The sequence below is a fragment of the Alosa pseudoharengus genome, unplaced genomic scaffold (genome assembly GCF_046254945.1).
Source record: "Alosa pseudoharengus isolate Yale_2024_CS ecotype anadromous, Long Island Sound unplaced genomic scaffold, YU_APseudo_1.1 YU_APseudo_1.1_scf_16, whole genome shotgun sequence".
Classification (NCBI taxonomy): domain Eukaryota; kingdom Metazoa; phylum Chordata; class Actinopteri; order Clupeiformes; family Clupeidae; genus Alosa; species Alosa pseudoharengus.
In genome coordinates, this window is record NW_027468630.1 from 24285873 (window position 1) to 24297080 (window position 11208).

Sequence of the window (11208 nt, forward strand, 5' to 3'; positions counted from 1 at the left end):
TCCCTAAAAAAGAAATCTATTTTTTGTGTAAAACACTTGCAGAGCACACACTGCACTGCAAGAAGTCTTGTTTCCAAATGTCAGTGGTGTTTTATCAGGGAGGAAATTAACCTCTTATGCAACGAGGTGATGGCAGTGCGTCACTGCGTTCCATTTTTAGGGTTGAACGGTTCTGTTTAATAGTCTGTCTGACTCTCTGGGTGCTCTCTTTTCCGCACACACTGCCAGACACCTACATCACGACGGCTGTCGCTCCCGTGCTCCTGTTGGGAGTCAGCAGTGCGGTGGTCCCTGTCTCCAGGTATAATCTACTTTTCATTAAGATCCCGGGCACCCCTGCGACCAGGAGCAGGTGTGTGCGTGCACAGTCAGCAGCATGCAGGACAGGGCAGCAGCTACCTGCTCGACAATCTGTGCCCACTGCTTCACACGCTGTGACGTCTGATTTGCTTGGCGGGGAATCAGGCGTCAAAGTCCGCCGGAGCCTCAGATTTTAATCCCTGTGACCTTTTGGAATCTGCAGGACATAGGCTGAGCAGAACTAATAAGTGGAACCTGACATGTGTCCTCAATATTGCGATGGGGGCAGGGGATGGGGTAGTGTTCTCTATGAATATGAAGGGTAAGGGCGAGAGAAGGGTACGCCAATACTCTAAGTCATGGCCTAGTTTCGCTGAACCACTTTTTGATGTCTGTCTCCCCCTGCTGGTTTCAACATGAATGCACTGTTTGAGCCTACTGGCTCGCCGTAGCTGAAACATTAATCACGTGTGAGTTGTCAGGAAGAGGAAACAAAAGGATAGCTAGCCCTGTGCTAACACGTCAGGTGAAGATGCTGCATTTGACTGGTCTGTCACAGGTCAGACATGAGACTGTTTGGGCCAGTTCAGCACCTCCTTACACAACTGTAAACCGTCATGTTTAGGCTGCCTGGTTTTGCGATTGTTCTGCCTTTAGGTAACGTTAACGTGTTAGCTATGATTCTACGTTTGTTTCTAGAATGATGATCCTGGTCACTGATATGTAGCTTCTCTGGCTAGCTTGTCACCTAACTATCCAGTTTCAACATAACTAGCTGATCATCCTGGCTCTCCACTTTGACATAATGCCATGGGGAACTGTTGGTCTCACTGCTATGCGTTATTTAGAAAAGAAGCAAATAGAATTCAACGAGGAGGAGGGTGAGTCAACGTTTCTTGTTTAACGTTAACGTTAGCACTACTGCTTGTGCCACCAGTATCCATGCTAAGGAAAGCTACTGTAACATCTGGTGTTGATAGCTAGTTGTCGAAAACGTTACCTGTAAAATAAGTTGATTGTTGCCAGCTAACTGTTTTCCTCTATTAAGTTGAAACCGACAGCTTTCAGGAAGCCTCAGTGTTTGCAGGCTATCAGTCTTAGTTATTACGGATCTGACAACCTTAACTATTTCTGCATCACTTAGCCACATTTTCGAGTGACCACGCCCCGTCTTCAATGCGATTGATTGCAATCCAGTATAAACTGAAAGACAAATTTACTCATCACTATTTTACATTTATAGTGTTTGAGTGGCATAATTGAGTGTAAATGTCCATTAGCAAATAAACACCCTCAAAAACCTGAACAATGACAATATGTTACTTTAAACACACAGGTCCAAGTACTTCAGAAGTAGTACAACAGGGGAGCACTATACTATAGAGGTACAGTAACTCAATGTCTTATAGAGTTTGAATCAAATTAAATGAAAATGTAATTTGATTGCTATGGCATTGTTGTTTGACACTTTTCTGTCGTTCTTGCATATATTTTCAGTTTGAGAACCTTGTTGAAAGCGATGAGGTAAGGAATAGAGATCATGAATTTTTGAAAATGTATACTTACATGTTCTGGGTTGAGTTTCTTTACTGTGACATGTCAGTACCACCTTTACAATGGACTCTCTGTTTCAGGGGGAAAGTTCAGAAACTTGTCCCAGGTAGGCTGTAAAACATTTCCATCTCATGTGATCATATCAGTGTGATGCAGGTCTTCTTCATGTAATTAAGCATATAGAGGGCTAAATTATAGATATTGGTGGCGTGTGTCTTAGTCAGTGTTCTGTCTCATCTATGCACCTAACTCTGATAACGGTCACAGTGAGAGTCCAGACAAGAGGGACACTGACTCAGACGTGTGTCACCCCAAAGGCTCACTTTCTTGTCATCTCTGCCTGCTCTGTGCATATAACATTAGCCAGCTGGTCCAGCAGCTGGGCAGGAGGTGTGTAAACCTCCTTCCCGACTCCTTAAGAGATTGTGTTAGCAACTGGCACTCACATCCATGAGTTTTAGCCCACTTGCTAGCACGCCCGCCTCCAAGTCTGAAGTGCTGCAAGTTGCGGATTTAAGTCTGAGCAGGAGCAGGGCTGATCGGTGCGGTCAGTGTACACAATGCAGGTTAGACATATGACATCTGGATTTCCAGCAGTCATGCATCAATTCATTGCTTTTGATTTTCAGTCATTCTTATAGGCCTACTTAGTGTAATTAATTCATCTGGAAAGGCAGGCATTTTTAAAGGCATGGGCGAATGACTTCATTAGTTCATAGAACACTGAAGATGGTTCAGTCATACTTACTGTATGTCCAATAAATACCAGTGAAGGGTACCACTGGAAGGCTTTCAGTACCAGGCTTCTATTGCTTGATTGATTAAGTGATTGATTGACAGTGCAGTACAGGCTGCATGTAGATTGTGAGGCACGCTTTGTATACACCTGTGGGTGCAAAACCTGGAAACTCTTAGGTATGAGCTACACCAGGCGCGTATTGAAGCGTTCCGTTCGCGTAGCGTCTGCTGCAACAATTAGCTGCCACCATAATCAATGGAAGTAGCTACACCAGACGTGATAGCGGCGCGTACGTTCTAAAAAAATTGACCAGTCTTTTAAAATGGATTCTACGCGTCGCGAACGGAACGCTTCAGTTACGCGCCTGGTGTAGCTCATACCTTAGAGGCTCCAAAATTAGTATTCAGTTGTGTTTCTGGTAGAGAAGTAGAGTGATTTATGTTGACTTATGAGACTTGAAGCTTTTGCCTAGCATGTCAAAAATAACCCCATATATGGTTCACTCCTCTTCCAAATGAGACCCTGTCTAGAGCCAGCTGCCACCTGGTATCATGGTCTTAATATAGACCCAATCTGTTCCTATAGGGTTTCTGGTTGAAATGTTCAACCCCAACGTAGATACTTTGAAATGAAAATGAATCTGTAGCGTGTATCTGACTGTAGCGTGATGCTCTATAAAATGTTGACTTTAAACCTTTTTTTTTTTTTTTTAATTATTGTTTGTCCCAAAGTTAACATTAGCTCAATGTTGTTTTCTGTGCCACCGGAAATGCCTTGGGAACGCACATGTTAGTTTATGCAGTTGAAATGGTCTATGAATGCCCATCTCTTCCTGTTCAGCTGGGTGTATATTTATGTGGAATGATGAGAACAGCAGGATGCAAAACCACATTATACAGGTATACTTTTCAAACACGGATGACATCCGTGGATGTTTCTTCCTGGTTTCGATCCCACAGACCAATCAGTGAAGAGGAGATCAACCACCTGAAGGAGCTTCGCTACACTGCCATTGCAGACCAGCAGACATTGATCGATGAGAAGCTGCGTGCGGAGGTATGAATGGGGGTCCTCTAGCTGTCCTTGGCAAAGTCCTGCCAAAATCTCCCAGTAGACAGCAGCGAGATTACATTTGTCCTCCAGAAGTGCTTGTAAGCTGTTTCTGCTTTGTTTCCGAAGGAAGTCATAGATCAGCACAGAACAAGTTCTCATCATAAGCACAGGAATCTTCAATCATTGCCCTTGTCAGTTAGCGAAGCAGTGTAAAAGGTAGTGAGGGGGATTTGAACAGTTTAAATATAGACACTTCAGCTCAGCAATACCTAAACAATGTTGAAAATGAACAGATGGTGAAACAAAAGAATTCTGGAGTCCTGGTGAATGTCATCAGTTAAGATCCTAAGGCTTTGCTCTTTTTCTGCTTTTAAGTTTAGCTCTTGTGTTTTCATGAACTTAATTTGCAGTTGTACATGGCTTTTGTTACCTCCTGTTTTTGAGTTTTTGTATGTTTTCTGTTTTGGTTCTGTTCTGAGTCGCTTTCTGTTGTCATTTCTGCCCAGTTAGTGGCACAAGAGGAGGCGTTAAGGCTAGAGGAAGAGGCTATATGTGCAGCCCAACGGGAGGCCGCCCGGTTGGCACGGGAACGAAGGCTGCAGGAGGTGAGGTGGCACAGGACACGCCCCTCTCCTCCCATGTCCTGACCACACCCACGTTTAGCCACTCCTCTAGTAGAATACAAAATGCACCCTAAGTATACACCCTTACATAATGAATGAAGAAATCTTCCCTTTAGCCCTCGTGTGTATAAATTTGAGTCATCACTCAGAACTTCCCCTTGGTCTGATTTAATGTGGTGATAATTATGTGCTGATGGTATTACCCATTCTGGCTACCATATCTCATGACATTGTACCAGTGTCATATTAAATATATAAGTATTAAAGACTAACATGCCTCATGCTAAATAGATAGTTATCAAACTCTAATATTTCAGTAATATTACTTGAGCTGTAATATTACTTAAACATCATCAGGTCTTTCATGTTATGTTGTACTTATTAGTTTATCTTCTGTTGCTTAGCTTAAGTTTTTATTTTTGGTTGTTGCTTTAAACTCCCCTGTCTGCCCTTCTTTACACGTTATTGCAGCAAAACCTTTGTGTTGGTTCCTCCCATCATCCACACATACTTCATTTCAGTTCACAACAGACTCTTGTGCTCTATGAACAACCTTTTCCATTAATACTGTTGTCAGAATATGTTCTATACTGGTATAGAGGCAAGTTATCTGTCTGTATACTTACTCTTACAAAATGTATTACTTTTCTGAAGCAGCAACAAGAGCAAAGACACAAAGGGCGGCCTGAAGCCGAGACTGCTCCGACCCACCAGAGGAAGTGAGTGCGTCTTTATTGTCTCCTATTGATTCTGCCAGTCATCTTTGGTTGCTGACTGAAAAAGAAATCCCTGGTGATCCCCACCTGCGTATGAATTGCTTTGCTCCGCCACAGACCTGGTGCTGGTGGGGAGTTTGATGTCTACCTGCAGAGTGTGAAGGCCCAGTCAGAAGCCTTCCGCAGTAGCCGTGAGTCATGCTAAGCAAATCTCTGCTAAGAAAATCTGGCTGTTTAGCCTGTCAGTCTTCTCAAAAAACACTGCTATTTCCATGAGTGTAATGACATTTTCATGACCCTGGGCTGATATAGAAAAGAAAGGAAATTGGTTGGATTAAAACTATTAACTTAATGTGAGCTAGAATCTTTGAGCCAGAATTATGTGATTACAGACTGAGCTAACAACCGTCGGCTTTCCCTATAATCTTTTTTTGACAAGAATTATTACAACACTGGTCCAAGACTTCAAGCAGAAACTGCCCGGTTGTACTTTAATGAAAATTAGGAGTGGTGTAAATAAGTACTTGTTTCCAGGCTATGTGATTATAACATAAAAACACTAATTTGACTCCTGCTGATGGTCTACACTAAAACCTTTGTTAGTTCAATTGGACTGTAATAGTAGTCATTTGAGTGTGTTGTTGAAGATTGTGTTTTCACAATTTTTGAAAGTGCAAAGTCATTTGTTTTACAGGATGATACAGTGATACCTGAGACTTTCTCAGACTTGATTTCTGTGTTTTATTAGTTGGAAAGAAAGTTTGAAGTGAAGAATGTTGTCACACAGCTTGGATTGCCAAATGCATCAATGTACATTTGGTACTGTTGTAGACAATAATCTCATGCTCTGTCTGTTCTGACGGTTGTCCTTGTGGAATAAAAGTGACTTGTCTCCTCAGGGCTGTCATCGGAGACAAATGTGGTCACCCCAAACACAGAGAGCAGCTGGGACTTCACCAGCAAGCGTTCCACAAACGATGATGGCACCTCCTTGGACTTGGAGTGGGAGGATGAAGAAGGTGAGGCTATCAAATATATTCAACTCCCTTATTTCAGGTCATAATTCAAGTTTATTTCCTTTTGCCATTTGCCATTTTGGTAACCATAGAGATTCTAAAGTTGTGTGGATTGTTACCCACATTCTCTCTCTCTCTCTGTGTGTGTGTGTGTGTGTGTGTGTGTGTGTGTGTGTGTGTGTGTGTGTGTGTGTGTGTGTGTGTGTGTGTGTGTGTGTGTGTGTGTGTGTGTGTGTGTGTGTGTGTGTGTGTGTGTGTGTGTGTGTGTGTGTGTGTGTGTGTGTGTGTGTGTGTGTGTGTGTGTGTGTGTGTGTGTGTGTGTGTGTGTGTGTGTCTGCAGGCATGAACCGCTTGGGTCCAGCGTGGGAGCGCTCGAAGACCGAGGAGGACATTCTCCGTGCAGCACTGCGTCCCTGTGGGAAGGCGGTGGGTAGCGGTCCCACCTCCACCTCGGAGGACTCCAACGCCCTGGAGTGGGAGAACGACTTTGTGAGCGCCCACGCCGAGGACAACGAGGATGACGAAGAGTTTGAGGGCTTCGTCAATCCCGTGTTGGACACGCCCTCGGAAGGCACACCGGAGACGCTTGACGTGGAGAGTCAGGAGAGATAGTCCCAGCAATGTGCCAGTTAAGGTGCGGTCAGCAGACCACTTTGGTCCAGTCTCAACTTCAACCTAAACTCCCTCAGTCAGATGCAGCCCAAAACCTGCAGGAGTTGGGTCTGTGTACGCCCAAACCAGCCCTAACTAGACCAGAAGACCTACAGTCACTTTCCAGAGTTGTCTATAGTCAAATATACCTGCACTGTAGGAATTAAAATACCACTACTGGTTAGACTCTGAGACTGGACCATGCGCTAGAAGAGTTCCAGTTTGAATCCAAATTTGACAGTTTGTTTATTACACTGATCAGGTAAAAACTTTCTAAATTAAATGTAGATTGGGGTGAAGTTCTTCTCCTTCTTTAAGATGTACTGTCTCCCATGTGTTTGAAAGGGTTGTGTTTCTTTCAGCCTTAATTCTAAATTGGCCTGTTTTCAGAACATTTCATTATTAAGTGCAATTCATATGGCCTCTGATTGGATGTGAGAGAGCTTCTGTTCACAGAGTGGGTTGCATGAAGACCACCATTTCTGTCATTGTGTCTCGTCCAAAGCAACATTGTCTGCTTGAATTCAGTGCCTACAAGAAAAATAAGACAATAAATAAATTGTAAATACAAAATACTGCAACCTTTGGAGAAAAATTGAAACTCCTCTTTCTTTAAAAAGAAAGGTTTACATCAAGGCAGTGGGAACCATCTCTTGTGAAATTGTGATCTTGTTACTGAATGACCCTGACTTGGGGCCGGGTGTCCATATAGCGTTTTTCACTGGTAGTACGCTGGAGAGAACTTCATCCCAGCATTTCATCGAAGAGAGCATGTGGGGTTCGATATTACCACTCCAACACCACCAGCGCCTTTTCTGAAAAGTTGACAAATGTTCAACTAAGTTAGAAATGCTCAGATCGATTGCACAAGAAAGGCGGAGCACTCTGAGAGGGAGGGAAAAAAAAAGAAGGAACGAAAATTCTGTCTGGGCACAGCACTTTTTCTCCAGGCGGCTGCATATGATTGCGCCTCATTGGGGGAAAAATCACTGGCTTTCTAAAAAAAAAAATGCTATATGAATTGTCAGCCTTAAGAAATGTTGCTTTTCTAAAACTACCATTTGAACAAAGGCCAGAAGGTTTTAGAGACTGGGTTGATCTGATGTCAAATCATCAGAGGGAAATCTCAATCTGTTTTGTACGCTTGATGATGTTCTACCTCTGGGTTTGATAGGTCACAAACTGGAAAACAAATTCACTAACCCAAACTGCCACTCTAGTCTATTGAGTCAATGGCACAGAAGAATGTAGAGGAGCCTAAAATTCAGTGATGTATAACCATTTATTTTTACCTTTATGTTTTGGATTATTATTCTAGATGTGAAATCACAGGGATTGGGGGAAATCTTATAACAGTTTTTTTTTTCTCTTGAAAGAAGTAACAAGCATGTATTTAGATCACATATGTATGCTGTAGGTGTTTTAGAGGGTTAAAACTACAGACTTAAATGTAGGCTTTTCCACAGCACAATCACTGACCGGCATCCAAGAATGACTGAGGGCACAATGGTTGTTGACAATGGTCCATTATTTGCAAATGAGTTACGGTACTTTTACATGGGACTGTACCTAGCTTTCTGAAAGGGCATCTATTACTGTAGTCAATGTGGTAAGAACACAATCTGAATGAGCTTCTTGTTGTCCTTCATGTGGCTTTGTTTTTTCTTTCATCGAATGTGCTTTTGGGACTACCGTAATATCACAAGCAATGTGTTTCAACAAAAAAAGATGATAATTTTGATAATGCCTTTTTTTCATTGGCTAAGATTGGTGAAGGTGCACTCACACAGTAAGTGGAGGCAACTGTGACTTTTTTTAAAATGCTTTAACACTCACTGTGTTTTGTCCTCACTGTGTGACCAATAGCTTTAAACATATTTTTATGGCTTCATGTCCGCTTCTGTCTAAAATATCCAGCACTCAGTTGTAAAATATGTCATATGTTTCAAATCTGTGCAGTGCATATATCTACTGAATGATAGCTATTTTAGAGCCAACCGTTTTTTTTTTTTTTTGCCCCCCCCCCCCCCCCCACAAAAATCATTCCCTAGAGTGCTTAGGAGTGTGCTTCACCGGCTGCTATGTTCCCTGAAGGCATCACTATGCGACCACGTTACTGAGTAACACAGAGAGCGTGGGCATTGTACAGGGATGTTTTTGAGAAATGCTTCCCTTATTAATTTGGGAAATGGCAGGGTATTCGTTAATTTAGGCCAAAACGCTTCAAAGTCCTTAGAGACCGTCAGCACCACCCCTTCACACACTCCCTTCATATTAGTCAGAAGGATGTCCACACCCTGCCGAAAATACACGAGGAAGTGGACACACTGCCAGGCGGACAAGTGCTGTACTGTACACTCAGTCAAAGGACAGATCTGGGCACAGTGAAATTTGGAAGGAGCCATATGTGAAAGTGTGTGGTTCATTCACCGGGCTCAGTGACTCACTTTCCTCTCAGAGCTATTCTATATTTTCGAGCTTACAAGAGCTTAATTGTGTTGTACATTTGGCTCTGTGACTGGAAGAACCAAGGGGATGTGTGTTAGGAAATCTCCAGAGCCTTCATATATTTTTTATTTGTGCTTGTGTATTAATCTTTTTACTTTTTACTCTTTATTAACTTGAGTCTGAATAATTATGTGGATGTTTGCAATCCCACTGGCCTCGTGGAAAGAATGAAATAAACCTCCTGTACTTTTGATTTGCACAGACTCACACAAAAATCTGGTAAATAACATGTAAATAAAAGTGAATAAAATTAAGTTGCTCTCTCTGTGTACATGTTTTTGGGTAGAGCAGGGGGGGTGGCTGAAGTGTACTCAAATGTGACAAATGGGAGTACGCGTTCTGGGCAGCCTTTAGTTTAAAAGTGGTCAAATTTTTGTTTCAGACTGTAGGCTACACATAATGGCAAGCAACAAGGCAATTTCCCACAACCTTTTTATCTCTGCTTGCCCCCTGACCTCAAAGACATAAAGTACACACATATAGGACCATGTATTTTCCTGTACATATTACACATTACACTTTATAAGGGGACTTAGCTGATTAACAATGGGTTGTAATGACTATAGACATGGGTTTGAGGCAGGGACAGTTTTAGATAATTCCATTTCATGGTTTGGGGCGAGGAACTGTAGTAGCTATACCATGCCAGCAGATGGCACCGCTACCTCATGATTTGTTGTGAGCTCAGCCAATAAGGGGTGAGTAGGCTATACTGTAGGCTATATCTAATGTGTTCCTACAAGTACACACGTGGAGCCAGACTCTAGCTGTCATACAATGAGCTTCATAGTGATGAAATAAACTGCACCAAGCACTGAAAATTTCATCTTAAACATAACATGACTTTTGACAATGTAACTTTTGACGATGTCACTCAACTACAGATTATATATTATATTATTATATATTATATAATATTATGTTGTTTGTTCTTGTTACATCGTCAGTGCAGTACAGTATGAGGATGTAGATAGTTCTGTGATCATGAGCATAAGGATGGGAAGCAGTGTTTTAACCCTCATGTTATCAATTTGACCCCAAGCAACGTTTAACATCATAAAATATATGGTTCACTTTTTTTTTTTTTGCTTCATGTTTCATGACTTTTCCTCAATTGAAGGGTACAACAGAGTTAGCATGAAATTTGTACAATAATTTGTTTTCAATGTCCTGTACAAATATTTTGTACATTGATGTTGCTTGGGGTCAGTTTGACCCCAGCTGTATGAAACATAGGATACATGAATATTTGACACATTATGAATATTATTATTTGAATAGTATGAGAACATATTGTTATTATCATTATTACATACACAAGTACATATTACATATAAGTCATTTTGGCAGGACTGTATAAGTCAAAAGGGGAAGCAACAGCAAGCCTTTGGGCTGCTGACACTGGATGGGCAATATTGCCAGCCAGGGTTCCAAGGTTCATAAAGGGGTGTGGGGGAGTGGGATTGTTTTGTAGGGCTTTTGATGGTGGTTATTACAGTCTTGTTAAGTACCTGTCACAAAAAAAATGGGTAACAATATTAATTATAATCATTTTCTGAGGGTTTATTTAGCTGGGGTCAAATTGACCCCAAGGATAAAGAGTGTCGGTAAGATTTGAGGATAACACAAGGGTTAAAGGTTCTGTCAGGGATGAAAGCATTACCAACATTCACTGAACCCTCAACATCGGAGCATTGGATGGCCAAACATTTGGCAGAGACTCTTCATTCTGGGAAACTACAAACACTGCAGAATATTCCTGGTTAAGTAAATTACTGTTGGCCACATTTATATTGCTCGCTTTGATCCCTTATCTCCATGTCATGACAGCAAGCTCTGACTGGATTTTGACTTTATGTGTGTGTGCATGTGTGTGTGTGTGTGTGTGTGTGTGCGTGTGTGTGCGTGTGTGCGTGTGTGTGTTTTTTCAAAGTCCCTTGGGTGGAGGCAACTTTATTTTTCTCCTGGGAAGGGGATGAGGGTCACAAATGAAGAGGCATGGCAGATGGACAAAATAAGAGAGAGCCTGTGGCTTAAAATCAAGTCTC

General features: G+C 42.0%; 1 protein-coding gene across 2 annotated transcripts; it reads left to right on the forward strand.

Moving 5' to 3' along the window:
• Positions 1 to 808: 808 nt before the first annotated feature.
• Positions 809 to 9414, forward strand: ap1ar (adaptor related protein complex 1 associated regulatory protein). 2 transcript variants are annotated; one of them, XM_076287515.1, is made up of 10 exons: positions 809 to 1181; positions 1637 to 1685; positions 1798 to 1824; positions 1935 to 1960; positions 3553 to 3649; positions 4153 to 4251; positions 4924 to 4988; positions 5103 to 5176; positions 5885 to 6004; positions 6342 to 9414. In XM_076287515.1, exons 1-10 carry the CDS (start codon positions 1111 to 1113, stop codon positions 6611 to 6613), a joined length of 900 nt encoding a protein of 299 aa, XP_076143630.1. In that variant the 5' UTR covers positions 809 to 1110; the 3' UTR covers positions 6614 to 9414. The 2 variants fall into 2 exon arrangements, with proteins under 2 accessions (XP_076143630.1, XP_076143631.1); XM_076287516.1 differs by having other exon boundaries at positions 4927 to 4988.
• The last annotated feature ends 1794 nt before the right edge of the window (positions 9415 to 11208 follow it).